We start from the raw sequence: 17,462 nt of genomic DNA, 5'->3' as shown, positions 1-17,462 counted from the left end.
GATCTGGAGATACCTGTGGAGCCTCACTTTTGAGTTCCTTTCCATGGCATCCTGTATTCTAACTGTACCATACTACTACTTCTGAGTCCTCTACAACCGGGCTTTTTAGTGAGCATAAAAATTCCTTGGGGATCTTGTTAAAATGTAGATTCTGATTTTGTAGGTCTAGGCAAGGAACTGAGATTCTGCATTTCTAACAAGCCCCCAGATGGTAAAGGTACTTACTATTGGTTCACAGCTCTGAGGAGCCATGTTGCACATCTCTTTGCCTTTGAATGTGGTGGTCACTCTTGGGATGGTGTTGCCCCTTCTCCCTACTCAGGTGTTCCTTTTCTCTGTTAAATCTTGATTGTTTCTCCTATTTGATGACTCCTCTTTTGTGCTTTCTCTCAGATCCTGAATCACTAAGCATCCATTAGCATGATTACATGTGTACCCACCAGCACTCCAGACCTGGCTATACATTCCTTGAAGGCAATGATTTTGTCTTACTCTTTGCCTTCCCTGGTGTCTGACTTTGTGGCACATAGTAGGTATCAAATATTTTTTTAGTAAATCAGTGAAAATCTTAGATGTTGAGGAAGGAATATTGTGACTGCAAAGACTTTTTGAAGAGATATTTAATCTACTCCTGCAGTGCAGTGAACCTCCATTAATTCACCCCAATCTTGGTTTCCAAGAATGTTCTGTGAAAGACTGATGAACATTATTGGGTGAAATTTTAGAATTTATTAATTTGTTTTCAAAGTTGAAGCACCAGGAAGTACATACTTCTGTATTTTTTTTTTAAAGATTTTATTTATTTATTCACGATAGACACCCACACAGACAGAGGGTCAGAGGGAGAAGCAGGCTCCGTGCAGGGAGCCCGATGTGGGACTCAATCCCCGGACTCCAGGATCACGCCCTGGGCCAAAGGCAGGCGCCAAACCGCTGAGCCACCCAGGGATCCCCACGTCTGTATTTTTAAGTCTTGCTCCCCATTACCCATTTTAGTACTTTTTTCTTTAACAAATTTTTCTTAAAAACCAGCTCTTACCTTATTCTCTGTGGGGAGTTTGAGGGGCAAGCACTGTTGCTTTCCCACAGACTCTTTTTTTTCCCCCCTTGCACTTCTGGATCAGAAGCTGCTTATATTTTCTTGTGAGAGTTTTTAGACTTCTGTGCTTCAGAGGAAAGATAAACTTTGAATTATAGCCATTTGGAAGTGGATCTAGATTGGTGATTGACTTAAAGGGGAAGAGCACATACTGCCCTATGACAGAATGATGTGACTTCTAAAGTTGGAAGGAAGGAAACTTTCCCTGGCTTATTTCTTAATAAGAAAAAAATCTTAACAAATATTAAGAGTCTGTCTGGGTCCTTTGGAGTTATGATTCAGCCTCTGGTTTCTGTGTGTATACACTTCTTAATTACAGAGGGCTATGATAGGCACATGTACAGCTCATATATTCTATCCATAAAAGAGGAACATAATACTGTGGTATTTCAGAGAGAAGAGCAGTCACATTTGTGGTAGGGGGCTCACTTGAGTGTAAGAGAATATATGGTAATGAGGAGTCAGAGTGTTCTAGGGGAAGAGAAGAGCATGAAGGGACTTGGAGATCAAACTTTTATCTTGTGTGGCTACATGGGATTGGATGTAATGGAAGTTGATACTGCCAAGGTCAGTTGATTCCTTGTAGCTACTAAGGTTGTTTAGAAGTTGGTTATTTGATGATTGGAAGCAATCGGAGGGTTTTGAGAGGTATAGGTCCTGACAAAGTTTACATAGACTGTAGGAGAGACAGAGGTTGGGGATGGAAAGATCAGTAGGAACAACATTGATACTACAGATTAGGGCTAATAGGACCTCGGCTAGGTGGTGCAGAACTGAAAACGCTTTTCTTCTTGAGAGGGAGTGAACAGGAGATTGGTCAGCATGTTGGCAGAATAAATTTGGAGATGAGGCTAAATAGTAGTACCTTCAGATTAAATCTTTACCATTTTCAAGTTGTTTGTATGATTACATCACACATATATTTCATCTTCTAAGGGTTGATATTACAAATTAGGAAGAGTGAAGTAGTTTATCTGGGATCTCCAGTTGGGATTTAGCTACAGACTCAGCTGCCCAGACTGTAGGCACTGGGCAGCCGTGTCTGTAGGCAAAACACTGAAGTGTTTTGAATATATTGTGTTTTAGGTATTGAAGAGATTACTTATAGACATAAAGACATTTTTTAAAAAACGGGAAAGGAGAGAAAATGAGTGGGAAATATCAGTGAGGGTGACAGAACAGGAGAACTCCTAACTCTGGGAAATGAACAAGGGGCAGTGAAGGGAGGTGGGCGGGGGGTTGGGGTGACTGGGTGACGGGCACTGAGCGGGAGCGCTTGCCAGGGTGAGCACTGGGTGTTATGCTATATGTTGGCAGATCGAACTCCAATAAATACAAAAAATACATTTTTTAAAAAGGTGATATGATACATTATAAATTTAGGAACTAAAGACAAGTAAGTAAGAACGTAAGATCTGAGAATGTAAACTCTGGAAGGGATCTTTAGAGTAATCTTGTCCATCCCACTCTCACTTTATAGATTCTAAAGAGTATCTTGTTCCATATCACATCATAGGTCCCAACCTGTTCATCACTTCCTGTCCAATCTGAGTACCACTGAAACTGTTATTTATATTTAAGTTTTTTTTTGTTTTTTTTTGTTTTTTTTTAAGATTTTATTTATTTGAGAGACAGAGCACACAAGGCAGGGGAAGAGGCAGATGGAGAAGCAGGCTCCATGCTGAGCAGGGAGTCTGATGCAGGACTTCATCCCAGGACCTTGGTATCATGACCTGAGCTGAAGGCAGATGCTTATGTGACTGAGCCACCTCTGATATTTTTCTTAATGTTGGTTTTAGGTTTAGACTAACGTTATCGTAACTTTATCTTAAGCAAAAATATTAGTAAAATAAAGACCTTGATGTGATAGTTACTTTTAAGTAATAACTTTTAAGTATTAATTAAAATAGATAAAACTGCTAAAATAGAAAATTTTTGTTTAATTTTTATTTATTTATTTTTTTGAAAATTTTTGTTTAAATGGTATCTGTCTTGCCTAGTGGAAGGGTGATATTTTTGGAAATACTTTACTATTTCAGTTAATCTTCGTGATATCCTTGTGGGGTAAATACTGTTATCTCCCAGATTTTACAGGCTTAAAAGTTGCAATAACTTGGCCACATTGCACATCTTTTTTTTTTTTTTAAAGATTTTATTTATTCATGAGAGACAGAGAGAGTCAGAGGGAGAAGCAGGCTCCATGCAGGGAGCCCAATGTGGGACTTGATCCCAGGTCTCCAGGATCAGGCCCTGGGCTGAAGGTAGTGCGAAACCGCTGAGCCACCCAGGCTGCCCTACGTTATATATCTTATAAATGGCACAACCTGATGTCAGGCTGGTCTGCAAAACTCAGGTTCATGCTCTTCAAGCTCAGAGCTCCTGTGTTTCCACCATGCCATGGAGCCTTCTGTTTTTGTCTCTAAGATTGTGCTTGTCAAGTGTTCATGAAAATAACATAATAGGGTAGGATGTATACAGAGGATTAAGCCTTTCTAGGGCACTTTGACATGAAATTTTCTTCATTATACATAAAGAAGTGAGAATTAACATTGTATTTGTGAGATTTCTTGCTTGGACTTTGCAGTTAAATTGGCTGGAGGCTTTGGTGATAGCTATTTCTTTCCTGTCTCCACCACTCACTCTGGTGTAATCTTTTGTCAGCCTTTACTCGGACAATTGCAATATTTTCCTAAATGGTATCTCTGTCTTAATTCTTGTTGCTCTCTAATTCTTACCCCATGGCTAGACTAATCTTTTCTTTTCTTTTTTTTTTTTTTTAGACTAATCTTTTCAAAACAGAAATAGATCATGCCACAATCCCTGTTTATAAACCTTCAATAGGGTTCTGATACAGCTCTGTACCTAGAATAAAATCTGTACCAAAAATGAAATCCAGACAGACTCTATCATCACAGTCTTTCATGATCTAACCCACTCAGTAACCCAGTCTTCCTCTCCAGCCACATCCCGTGTGTTGCTTACTTGCTTGGCCTGCTGACTGTTCTGGCTTGCTTGGAATACTGCTCCCCTGTTGTCTATGGCTGCTTCTTTTCATCCTCAATTGAAAAATTAGTGTCATTTTCTTTGAACATTTCTTTTTAAGATTTTATTTATTTATTTTTTTAAAAGATTTTATTTATTCATGAGAGAGAGAGAGGCAGAGACACAGGCTCCATGCAGGGGGCCCGATGTGGGACTTGATCCCGGGACCCCAGGATCATGCCCCACTGGAGGCAGGTGCCAAACCGCTGAACCCCCCAGGGATGCCTTAAGATTTTAAGTAACCTTGCACCCAACATGAGGTTTGAACTCATAACCTCTGCATACTCCACTGACTGAGCCAGCCAGGCACTCCAAATTTCCATTTGGTTCCTCATTTTTAAAAAAAAGTTATTATTTTTTTGTAATCTCCCTACATGTAGTGTAGGGCTCAAACTCATGACCCCAAGCTCAAGAGTTGCATGCTTTTCCAACTGAGCCAACCAGGCATCCCCATTTTCTTTGAACATTTTATTTGAAGTAGAGCTCTGTTTCATTGAAGTCCCTTGTTTATGTCCTTCATAGAGCTTAACACAAGTGTTTATTTTTTTGAAGTTTAATTGAATATCAGGTTTACTTACCAGATAAATAGAAGGGCTGAAAAAAAAAAAAAAAAAAAAAAAAAAAAAAAAGAAGGGCTGATCCTAGTATAGTGCCTTATACATTGAAGGTGCTCAGTAAATATTTTTTGAGTTAATAAATGAAAGAACGTAGTGTTGTGAAAAAAGTAAAGAACAACTATAGGATATTAAAGAGAGAATGACATGAAGATGACTTTGGGAATGGTTGATCTGGCAGTTGTATGAATAAATCCTGAAACCTGAGAAAGTAATTATGGATTTGTTGCAAAAAAAATCCATGTATTCTGGATTGAGCAAAGGATCAGATAGATGTGAAAGGTGAGAGGGATTGAGCAATAAAATAACCTAAGATTTTTTTTTAAATTATTTATTTATTCATGAGAAACAGGCAGAGACACAGACAGAGGGAGAAACAGGCTCCATGCAGGGAACCGACGTGGGACTTGATCCCATTTCTCCAGGATCACACCTTGGGCTGAAGACGGCGCTAAACCGCTGGGCCACCAGGTCTGCCCTAAGTCAAGATTTTGAGCTTGAAAGAACAATGCAGTGGTGGTAAAGTCTATAGCAGTAGAGAAATTTGAAAGAAGTACCAACCACTTTTAAAAGGAGGCATTATTGGGGTGCCTAGGTGTCTCAGTTGGTTAGGTGTCTGACTCGATTTCAGCTCAGGTCATGGTCCCAGGGTTGTGGGATCCAACCCTGAAGTAGGCTCCATGCTTTCTGAATAGTCTGCTTGAGATTCGTTCTTTCTCTCTCTCTTCCCACTGCATGCATGCATGTGTTTCCTCTCTGTCTTTTAAATAAATAAATCTTTAAAAAAAAATTAGGGATGCCTGGGTGAGTCAGTGGTTAAGCATCTGCCCTTCTCTCAGGTCATGATCCCAGGGTCCTGGGATCAAGTCCCACATCAGGCTTCTCACAGGGAGCCTGCTTCCTTCCCCTGCCTAGGTCTCTGCCTGTCTCTCTGTGTCTCTCATGAATAAATAAAACTTTTTTTTTTTTTTAAGATTTTATTTATTTATTCATGAGAGACACAGAGATGTGGGACTCGATCCCAGGACCCCAGGATCATGCCCTGAGCCAAAGGCAGACACTCAACCGCTAAGCCACGAAGGCGTCCCTAAATAAAATCTTTTTTTTTTTTTTTTTTTTTTTTAAGGTTTTATTTATTTATTCGTGAGAGAGAGGGAGAGAGGCAGAGACACAGGCAGAGGGCGAAGCAGGCTCCATGCAGGGAGCCCGATGTGGGACTCGATCCCGGGTCCCCAGGATCAGGCCCTGGGCTGAAGGCAGTGCCAAACCGCTGAGCCACCTGGGCTGCCCTTAATTTTTTTTTTTTTTTAAGATTTTATTTAGGGGGCAGCTCAGGTGGCTCAGCGGTTTGGCACTGCCTTCAGCCCAGGGCCTGATCCTGGGGACCCGGGATCGAGTCCCACATCGGGCTCCCTGCATGGAGCCTGCTTCGCCCTCTGCCTGTGTCTCTGCCTCTCTCCCTCTCTCTCACGAATAAATAAATAAAACCTTAAAAAAAAGGGAGGAGGCATTATTGGAGCACCTCGCTGGTTCAGTCAGTGGAGAGTATATAACTCTTGATCTCAGGGTTGTGAGTTGAAGTCCTACATTGAGCATGGAACCTACTTTAAATAAATAAAAAGAGGCATTACCCATTTTTAACATGTTAAACTTAAGTGGAATCAGTATATGTAAAAAATGTTTTTAAAAGAATTGCATACCATGATCAAGTTGGGTTTATTCCAGGTGTGCAAAGCTGACTCAGTATCTGAAAATCAATCCCTGTAATCAAACATATCAACAGGCTAAAGAAAACTCAAGTGAAATAGTTAAAATTAGGGATTGGTGAGAACAAATTTGAGGTCCCCATTCCCTACAGAATAGTACAGCAAGATAAGCTGGGAGAAAGAGTGAGAGAGAGAGAGAGAGAGAGAGGCAGAGACACAGGCAGAGGGAGAAGCAGGCTCCATGCTGGGATCCCGACGTGGGACTCGATCCCAGGTCTCCAGGATCACACCCTGGGCTGAAGACGGCGCTAAAACCGCTGAGCCACCTGGGCTGCCCTCCAGGTTTAATTTTTACCACTTTCCATTGTGAACCCCTTATTGCAGCCAGGTTAGTTTTCTTGATGCTTTTCTGCCATGTTGAGCTCATTTCGGAAGGATACTACCCAAGTACAGATCTGGGACCTGTCATCCTGTCATTAACTAGCTTTTGCTATGACTTTGGGCAATTTGCTTCAGTTTTCTTATCTATAAAATGAAGATTATGGTAATAATTTTTTGTTACCTAGGAAGCATCATTAAATGCATAATAAATATTAATTACTGGTTATACCTATTGCATATCTGTATCCTCTTTTTTTTTTTTTTTTTTTTTTTTTTAAATTCTGGGAGCTCCAAAGTGCTAGATGCTCCGATGACTCATTATAGCAATGAAGAACGTAACACAGAAGGGAGAATTTTGAGAACATGTGTGATTAGTTTCCTGTATATTTGAAGTTTAAAAAGAATGAGTAATACTTCAATAAAAAGTTTATTTGAGGGGCCCCTGGTTGGCTTAGTCAGTTAAGCATCTGACTGACTCTTCAGTCATGATCCCAGGATTCTGGGATCAAGCCCCATGTCTGGCACCCTGCTCAGTGGAGAGTCTGCTTCTCCCTCTCCCTCTGCTGCTATTCCCCTTGCTCGTGCGCATGTGTTCTCTCTCTCTCTCAAATAAATATATATGTGCTGCCGAAGTGAGTACTCTCTCAAATAAAAAAAATCTTTAAAAAGTTTATTTGAAAAAATAAGTGTCAAGAATACCCAAGACAAGACAGTGCAGCCCCGGTGGCCCAGCGGTTTAGCGCCGCCTTCAGCCTGGGGTGTGATCCTGGAGACCTGGGATCGAGTCCCACGTCAGGCTCCCTGCATGGAGCCTGCTTCTCCCTCTGCCTGTCTCTGCCTGTCTCTGCCTCTCTCTCTCTCTCTCTCTCTCTCTCTCTCTCTCTCTCTCTCTCTCATGAATAAATAAAATAAAATCATAAAAAAATTAAAGAATACCCAAGACACATAAAGAACTCTTAAAATTCAACGATAAGAAAACTTAAAGAAAAAGGGAAACATAATGATCCAGTTGAGAAATGAACAGAATATCTGAACAGATAGGTCACCAAGAAAGACATAAAGGAGGCAAATAAGCATATGAAGAAATGTTCAACATCATATGTCATTAGGGAATTGCAAATTAAAACAATTAGATACCACTACATACCTGTTAGAATGACTGAAATCTGAAACACTTGTGGCACCAAATGATGGTGAGGATGTGGGGCACTAGAGAGCTCTCCGAGTCATTGCTGGTGGCAATACTGAGTGGTACAGCCATTTTGGAAGACAGTTTGGCGGTTTCTTTCAAAGCTAAATAAACATGAGCTTACCATATAATCCAGCACTCAAACTTTTAGATACTTAACCTAGATGAATAGAAAATTTACAAAAATCTGTGTGCAAATTCTTATGGATGCTTTATTCATGCTTGCTCAAATTGGAAGCAGCTAGTATGTCTGTCCTTCCTTCAGTAGATGAATGGATAAACAAATGGTGGTAAATCCATAAAATGGAATATTACTCAGCATTAAAAAGAAATGCGTTATCAAGTCACAAAAGGACATGGAGGAACCTTAAATGTATTTTGCTTTGTGGAAGAAGACAGTCTGAAAAAGTCTTTCTACTGTGTGATTCCAACTACAAAACATTTTGGAAAAGGCAAAACTACAGAGGGCGAAAGGTGATTACCAGGGGTTCAAGAGGAGGGGGGGAAGGGATGAATCGGTGGAGCATGGGGCATTTTTAGGGCAGTGAAACTGTACTGTGAGTACTGTAATGCTTGTCATACATTTGTCAAAAACTCTTAGATATGTACATATACAGAGTGAACCCTATTGTAAATTATAGGCTTTAATGTATCATGATTGGTGTATCATTTGTAACACATGAACCACAGTAATGCAAGATATAAATAGGGGAAACTGAGTGGAGAGGGAAGAGGATATGTAGGAACTCTACTCACTGTACAGTTTTTCTGTAAACCTAAAAATGCCTTGAAAAAGTAAAATAGGGATCCCTGGGTGGCGCAGCGGTTTAGCGCCTGCCTTTGGCCCAGGGCGCGATCCTGGAGACCCGGGATCGAATCCCACGTCGGGCTCCTGGTGCATGGAGCCTGCTTCTCCCTCTGCCTGTGTCTCTGCCTCTCTCTCTCTCTCTCTCTCTATCACAAATTAAAAATAAATAAATAAATAAATAAAAAAAGAAAAAGTAAAATATTAGGGGAAAAAAACAGGTTTAAGAGGGGAGTCCCATGGAAGCCTGCTTATCATAATCTGATCCTTGTACCTTTTTGAAATATGGACGTACAAAATCAGTTTTTTGTACTAAAGAGTCAAAATAAAAACCACCATCAATTAAAACAAACAGAAAAACAATGCCAGATTTTGCTAGAGAAAATTTATGAGGAATCTGAATATTAGTGGTGAGTGCCAGAGTCTTAGGAGGGAACCTAAGATGTTTAACTCAAAAATGCAAAGGAGTCATTTATGACACGTTGATAAGATGATAAAATGATTTTCCTTTATGTGGTTATATCAATTTTGGTCATCAGAATTTGGAGACAGTGCCTTCTAGCTTGTGCAAGTCTGATGGTTAGGTGCCTCTGCTACATGGATTCACCTTCACCCCTGGACTTCAGCACAGCATACGTATTGTTCTAGGCATGAAATTCTTATTTCCTGTTGGGTATGTTTCTGTGGAATTTAAAAATAAATTTAAGGCCAAATAATGTAGAAAGCATTGCCAGGTAGGGAAGCTCTGGAAACTTCCCTTTGAAGAGTGAAGAATCCCTTAGTTAAATAACTAACCTTCCTTCACCCCAGTTAATTCTATGGTGGATTCATAATTCAGCTTATCTAATTAAAGTCGAGTTTACTTGTGTGTAGACTTAACCGCATTAAAGATTTATTTGTGAGAAAAATTAGCTTTAAAATGTTCAGAATTGGGACGCCTGGGTGGCTCAGCGGTGGGGCGCATCTGCCTTCGGCTCCGGGTGTGATCCTGGAGTACCAGGATCGAGTCCCACATGTGCCTTCCTGCATGGAGCCTGCTTCTCCCTCTTTGTGTCTCTGCCTCTGTGTGTGTGTGTGTGTGTGTGTGTGTATGTGTGTCTCATGAATAAATTTTAAAAAATGTTCAGAATAACATACTGGTTTACTAACCTCTCTGTCTTCTGTCTGAATTTTGTATTTGTTTGATCATATATTTTAAAACTGCATTTTAGTAGAGGTTTAACTTTTGTGCTTTTTCACAATTTATAAGATTTGGGTATGTAAAAAATCTTGGCAAATACATTTCACTACAATTGTGCAATTTTTCTTTTTTAAACATTTTTTATTTTCTTTTAAAGTTTTTTGTTTTGTTTTTTTAAATACATGATAGACACAGATAGGCAGAGACACAGGCAGAGAGAGAAGCAGGCTCCTCGCAGGGAGCCCAATGTGGGACTCCATCCCAGGACCGCAGGATCACTCCCTGGGCCAAAGGCAGGCACTCAACTGCTGAGCCACCCAGGTGTCCCAACATTTTTTATTTTTAAATAATCTACACCCAACATGAGGCTCGAACTCACAATCCTGAGGTCAAGAGTTGTATGCTCCATGGACTGAGCTAGCCAGGCACCTCTCCAGTTTTGAAATTTCTATATTAATCAGTTTTCATTGTTGAACAATATTATTTATTGCACACTTACCTGAACTTCATGTTCAGAGTGATTTAAAATAATGTTATTTTATGTTTACTGAGCAAGGGCATAGTTTAGTAACAACTGATCCAGTAGACAGGTGAATGGCCAGGGAAAACCTTTGAAAATAAGGGATAAACATGTAGGAGTGGTACATATTTCTGTGGATTTTAGGTAATTAATTCAGCTCATTTAATCAGTTAGCCATTTACAATGTGCTGATCAATAGATTTGTAAAGGTAAGACAGAGTTGTCTTATTTAATTAGTGTCCTGGTTTTTTTCCATTGTTTTCCAGTCTGTTTACATAGGTAGACTTATTGATGACCAGAGTGCTTGTGATTTGTCCCAGATCACAGTGGTAGGAATTTTAGTATCAAGTTACTGCCTCTGTATTTTACATAATCTTGTAGTGAAACTTTCGTTGTAGCTTTTAAAAAAAAAAAATTTATTCATGAGAGACACACAGTGTGAGAGGCAGAGACAGGCAGAGAGAAGCAGGCTCCATGCAGGGAGCCCAATGCGGGACCCGATCTCAGTTCCCCAGGATCCCACCTTGTGCCGAAGGCAGAAGCTCAACCGCTGAGCCACCCAGGCATCCCTATAGCTTTCTTTAATGTAATATCACATACTTAATCATTTAATTTATAGCTGATTTTTCAAGGTTAATAATATAGGCTAGGAAACCAACAGTTTATTTATTTATTTAATTTTTAAAAGGTTTTATTTATTTGAGTGAGAGAGAGTGTGCATGAACACAAGTGGGGGGGGGAGAGGAGCAGAGGGAGAAGGAGAAGCAGTGTTCCTGCAATGGGCAGGGGGCCCAATGTGGGGCTCCATCCTAGGATCCCAGGATCATGATCTGAGCTGAAGGCAGAAGTTTAACTGTCTGAGCCACCCAGCTGCCCCAACAAGTTTATTTTTAAACTCACTACTTTGGGGATCCCTGGGTGGCGCAGCGGTTTAGCGCCTGCCTTTGGCCCAGGGCGCAATCCTGGAGACCCGGGATCGAATCCCACGTTGGGCTCCCGGTGCATGGAGCCTGCTTCTCCGTCTGCCTGTGTCTCTGCCTCTCTCTCTCTGTGTGACTATCATAAATAAATAAAAATTAAAAAAAAATAAACTCACTACTTTGTAAACATTTATTTTGGTAATCATGGTAAAGATGTGCTAATGCAAGAAAAATGGGATTATTCTGTAGGCATCCCTGGATTAATAAGCATAGTATCAGACTTTGTTAATATGTACTTTGTATATATTATTTAGTTATAATTCCTGGCTGCTATGGAAAGTTTAAGGTATTTTGGAATAAATGTGTAAATCTTTGCACATTAGAAATTTTGTGTTAGGGGCACCTGAGTGGCTCAGTTAACTGCCTGCTTTTGGCTCCGGTCGTGATTCTAGGATGCTGGGCCTCATCAGCTCCTTGCTCCTCAGGGAGACTGCTTCTCCTTCTCCCTCTCCCTCTGCCCGCCACGCCCCCTGTTTGCACGTGCTCTCTCTCTGTCAAATAAAATCTGTAAAAAAATAAAAAAGCAATTTGTGTTAAATAGTGTTTTAATACAATAGTAAGTTTAAATTCAAAGATTTATGACAGGGTTGTCACACATAAGGATTATTTTTAAGTCTGGTATTTGTAAATTAGGTACAGCCTGTATTTCTATAGTATGGATTACCTCTGATTTCGTGTTTGAGAGCGTTTGGCTTACGTATTAGGCTCCATATTAAAATATTGAATGATTTAAATATTGTTTGCTCTTTATAAACACACATGTGCTCTTTATAAACACACATGTGCTAGTCTTTATAAACACACATGTGCTAGTCTGATCTTGTCCAATTTATAATTTTTTTTTTACTTTCTGAAAACTAATGATGGTTTATACCAGGAATCCAGTTATATTTTTAATGAATGCTGTTGTTCAAATAACTAGAAAAGTATATAATTAGCATCTTGACAGATGGAAAGCAGATAGGATTGGGAGCTGAAATTCTAAAATGCTTCAGATTTATTTAAACAGATTGGAAATTCTTTTGTCCTGAATGACTCTTTAAGATACTGCATAATTTAAACTTGGATATTGGTCTTCTATTAAATTCATAATGAGATTATACCTAGAAAGCATTTGAAAGCAGTTAACAGAATTTTGAGTATGTTAGATCTCTTGTCTCATTTGTAGAGGTGAGGAGAGCTTTGTAGCATAAACTGCTTCATTTTCCTTCATTAATCTGGTTTTACTTAAGAGAAATTAAAAAAAAAACTCTTAAATCACACCATATTATCTTAGTTTCAAATGATTCCATGTGGAAGGTTATCAAGACATTATCAAACAATTATTTAAGGGATTTACTTTGCATACATTTTGTGCTTTCTTTCCTACTACCTTTTTAGACTTCTTTAAGCATTTTTGCCTTTTGCACCAGAATTTAGGTATTTAGTAACCAATAAACTTTGCTTATTTAAATAAATTTTGCTCAAGAAGAGAAATATGGATAGAGTTGAGTTAATTACCATTTGTGTTTCATTTTATAGAGGGCTACTGAGCCAAGCCAGGCCATACGCCATTGCTGTTGAGAAAAATAATTTTCTTCAAGAGGAGCCCACTTCTCATAGAAGGAACACCAGTCAATTTGACTGGGCTCTAATGAGATTGGATAATTCTGTCCGAAGAACTGGCCGCATCCCAAAGACTCTTCTACAAAAAGTCTTTGACAATACTTGTCACTCAGGTATTTGAAAATTTCCTGTACAAAAAGTTGGTTGTCTTGTTTGGGGGCAAGCTTGCTGTAGAATATGATTTGATGTTTTTAATTTTGTTTGTTATTTTTGTTGATCATCAAGATTTTATGTCAGGATTGTGATCTTATGGTCTTTTCAGCTCATCAGTGCAAAGTTTTGAGTGAAACATTTTGTTTTAGATGTTTATTTTGAAATCAAATAAAAATAGTCTTTTTGCTTCCCAAAGCAAAAAGTTTAAAGAGAATCATTTTTAGTAGTAACTTGTCTTGGTAGTTATTATTTTTCTTACATTCCGTTGTACAGTGTCAGCTTTCCCTAAGATGCTTATGTATGATAGATTTCCAGAAAGATCATTATTTCCCTTTCATTTTCACTTAGTTTTATAATCTGTTTGAGTCACTTACTTTGATAGTCTGGTGGAAGCCTGTGGGCCCCCTCACCACCACCACCCCCCGCCCCCCCTCCACCCGCAAACCCACATGGAAACACGCACGTAATTTTGCATGTAGTTACAGAATATGCTCCAGCTTCCTAAAGCCCATCTGGAATTATTCAGATTAAGAAGCTGTGGGATCTAATGATGAGGGATAGCAAAACAAATATCAGTTATAATTGTGTGCTCTTGTGTCATTTTCTCTTTGATTTATTCAGAGTTGTATAACTATTACCATAGTTATATTTAGAACATTTTTATCACCTCAAAAAGAAATCTCTAAACCCTCAGCCATTATCCCTCAACCCCTCATCCCTTCCAGCCTTAAGCAACCACTGGTGTACTTTCTGGCCTTACAGATTGGCTTATTTTGGATACTTTATATAAATGGACTCATACAGTAGGTGGTTTAGTTTTGGTTTTGTTAGGTTTTAAAGTCTTCTTTCAGAGACACATGGATAAAGGGAGAGGGAAGTTTATTATTTTGTAATTGATTGTAAACCTAAATTTGGTATTCATGGGTTTTAATTGTACTGCATTAGACTGTTTCATGAGATACTGAGAAGCTTAGCCTTTGAATTGCAGTAAGCATTGCTTATAAATTTAGGTCTAGGTATTTTTGTATGCTAGAGTCTTGTAGATTAGATAGATTCATAACCTTAGCTTCCTTAAGAAAACAAAACTAATTTTAAAAACATAACTTTTAGGGGCAGCCCAGGTGGCTCAGCAGTTTAGCGCAGACTTCAGCCCAGGGCCTGGGATACACCCTCCCCCCCCCCCCCCCCCCCCCCCGTATCTCTCATGAATAAATAAACAATCTTAAAAATAAAAACAACTTTTGGTAACATTGTAAATGATACTTGTGAATTGGGGTAGAGTTGTTCCAGTTTGTGGGTATTTTTAATACTGTCTTGGTGAGACAGATTTTTTGGATATTTACATTTTGATATTTTTCTGTATGAAATAGCTACTGTGTTAAATTTTATGCATTATCTTTTTCATAGGTAGCCCAGGTGGCAATCAAGCCTTGCTTCTCCTGCGCAGCTGTGGTTCTCTCCTGCCTGAACTACAGCTTTCAGAGAGAACAGAATTTGCTCATAGGATATGGGACAAACTTCAGAAATTGGGTATGACTGTTTAAAAATATGATGTGTATACATAAAAGGTGTAGATTTTTTTTTGGTAAATAAGAATTTTCTTTACATAAATGTTCTAATTCAATTTGATGAAAGAGCTACTTGATATTTTTTGGTGAGTTATAGTGACATCTAGGGGCATTAAGAATAAAATAATGTAGCATTATGTGTCAATTATACTCAAATGAAAAAATAATCTTCATAACAATTATTTTTATGGTAAGTTAAAAAAGAACAGAATAAAAAGGCATTTGGTGTGTCAAAGTTAGGAATGAATGTACCATTTGACCAAGTAGTTCATTTGTTAGAATATAGGTACACATATACTCAAATATGCAAATGGATACCCTTTATTGTAGCTTGTTTGTAAGAAACTGGAACCAACTCTAATGTCTCTCACTAGGATTAGTTAAATAAATTATGAAGTGTTCATGAATTTGAATACTGTACAACTATTTAAAAAAACTGAAGTTCTTCTATACTAATGCAGGTGTTCTCCAGAATATAAGTAGAAATAAAGGTGCAGAATGGTAATATATAGTATGCTAGCATTTTTTTTTTTTTTTAAGATTTTATTTATTCACGATAGAGAGAGAGAGGCAGAGACACAGGCAGAGGGAGAAGCAGGCTCCATGCCAGGAGCCTGACGCGGAACTCGATCCCGGGACTCGAGGATCATGCCCTGGGCCGAAGGTAGGCGCTGAACCGCCGAGCCACCTAGGGATCCTCGTATGCTAGCATTTTGAAGAAAAATGTTTATATCTGTATATGAATACAATATTAAAATATTTCTGGAAGGATAATAAATACTAGATACAATTTTTACTCTGTATCTTCTTATGCTTTTAAAATTTTGAACCATGAATGTAGTATCTGTTCAGAAAATAACATAATTTAGAAGACCATTATATAAAATCCAATGTTCATTCTTGATTTTTAAAAATCTTATAAAGAGGGGCGCCTGGGTGGCTCAGTCCATTGAGTTTCTGACTCTTGATATCTGCTCAGATCCTGATCCTGGGGATATGAGTTCAAGCCCCGCATTGGACTCTATGCTGGGCATGGAGCCTACTTAAACAGAGAATAGAAGGATGCTTCTTTAACATGTTAAAATTTAAAGCCAACAACTAATATCATGTGTAATGGCAGTAAAATAAGATATGAAACAATACTAGAAATTACTGTTTTTTAGATGATGTGTTTATTTACTTGTAAAATCCCAGAAAATCAATTTAAAATAAAGTAGTAGGAAATATTAAATGTTGAAGAATCTGTAACTTTCCCTAGTTAGAAAACAAAATGCATAAAGGATTCAAGTTTAGTCACAAATATGTAAAATATATCCTTCAAGAAACATGCCACTCCATATGGAAGACTCTATAGAATAAACATAGCCTCACCTCAGTTTTTAATTCATCTAGAATTAATTTTGATAATGAGTTTTTTTTTTTTTTTGAATTATAGATGAGGGCAACCTGGGTGGCTCAGCAGTTTAGCACCGCCTTCAGCCCAGGGCGTGATCCTAGAGACCCGGGATCAAGTCCCACGTTGGGCTCCCTGCATGGAGCCTGCTCCTCCCTCTGCCTGTGCCTGTGCCTCGCTCTCTATCTCTCATGAATAAATAAATAAAATCTTTAAAATAAAATAAAATAAAATTATAGTTGAGTATTTGACTTCAGAATGGAAAAAAGAGTTTTCTAGGTACAAAAGCAGCAGAAAAGTTGAAGATAAAGAATTGATTTCATAAAAAATTTCTGAATGTCAGTAAGTCATGTAATTTGAAAACACATGTTGGACTGGGAGAAAGATTTGTGAAGAAGAATATATGTACTTCAGTTTTAGAGCTGTAGCCAACCATTATTGGAGTTCAACTTGAATTGATTTTTTAGAAATATTCAGACACTGTATGGTAACATGTAATCGCATTGCAGATATTGAATTGTACGTGGTTCTGTTTAAAGCCCTGTATAACCTATTAATATGGTTAACAGATTGGACACTCAGGGCAGACCACCTACATTCAAATCTATGATCACTTACTAAGCCATGTGGTCTTGGACAAGTGGAAGAGTCAGTTTTCCTCATATATATAAGATAGGGATAAGAGTAACTGTCTCAAAGCTGTTGTGAAAAATGACTGGGCCTCTTGATGAGAGCAGTTTAAGTACAATTCCTGGAACATAGTTATTAGCACTCTACATGTCTAATAAAATAAAAACAGATACTAACTTAATAGAATAGGTCTCTGCAGTCGAGAATCTCAAACTGACATCAGATATTGACCAGGCCTCTGGTGCTACAGAGTGTTAAGTAAAGATAAGAAATTTAATTCATGCAAATCTAGTAAAACATATTAGCCCTAGGTTGATATGATGACCATAATGTCATCAGTGGGTCGAGGAAGGCTGAATGGTAACCATGATTGATGTGGCCGTAGGCAAGATGGACCCAGAAAGTAAACAAAGGGCTTTGGAATACAAGTAGTTAACAACAGCAGACTAGAAAAATAGTGTTCAGCAACTGGAAATGGAGCCTTCAAAGAAACACTTTGAGTACCCTAGTTAGTAAATAAGCAAAGTTGCTAGCACTGTCCTACTTGTATGAAACAACTATAGTCAAAGTTCATCTTAATGTGTATGTACTGTGGCA

The 17,462-nt window shown here is 38.6% G+C and overlaps 1 protein-coding gene across 1 annotated transcript in view; it reads left to right on the top strand.

Annotated features, from left to right (window-relative positions):
- The window catches only part of LRPPRC (leucine rich pentatricopeptide repeat containing), a 112,686-nt gene that overhangs the window by 3,755 nt on the left and 91,469 nt on the right, over positions 1-17,462 (top strand). Inside the window, exons 2-3 of the mRNA XM_077915239.1 lie at positions 13,038-13,234; positions 14,682-14,804. Coding sequence (XP_077771365.1) covers positions 13,038-13,234; positions 14,682-14,804 — 320 coding nt within the window. The remainder of the gene's footprint in view (positions 1-13,037; positions 13,235-14,681; positions 14,805-17,462) is intronic.

Source organism: Canis aureus, chromosome 11 (assembly GCF_053574225.1).
Source record: "Canis aureus isolate CA01 chromosome 11, VMU_Caureus_v.1.0, whole genome shotgun sequence".
Classification (NCBI taxonomy): domain Eukaryota; kingdom Metazoa; phylum Chordata; class Mammalia; order Carnivora; family Canidae; genus Canis; species Canis aureus.
This window is presented reverse-complemented; position numbering and strand designations above follow the sequence as displayed.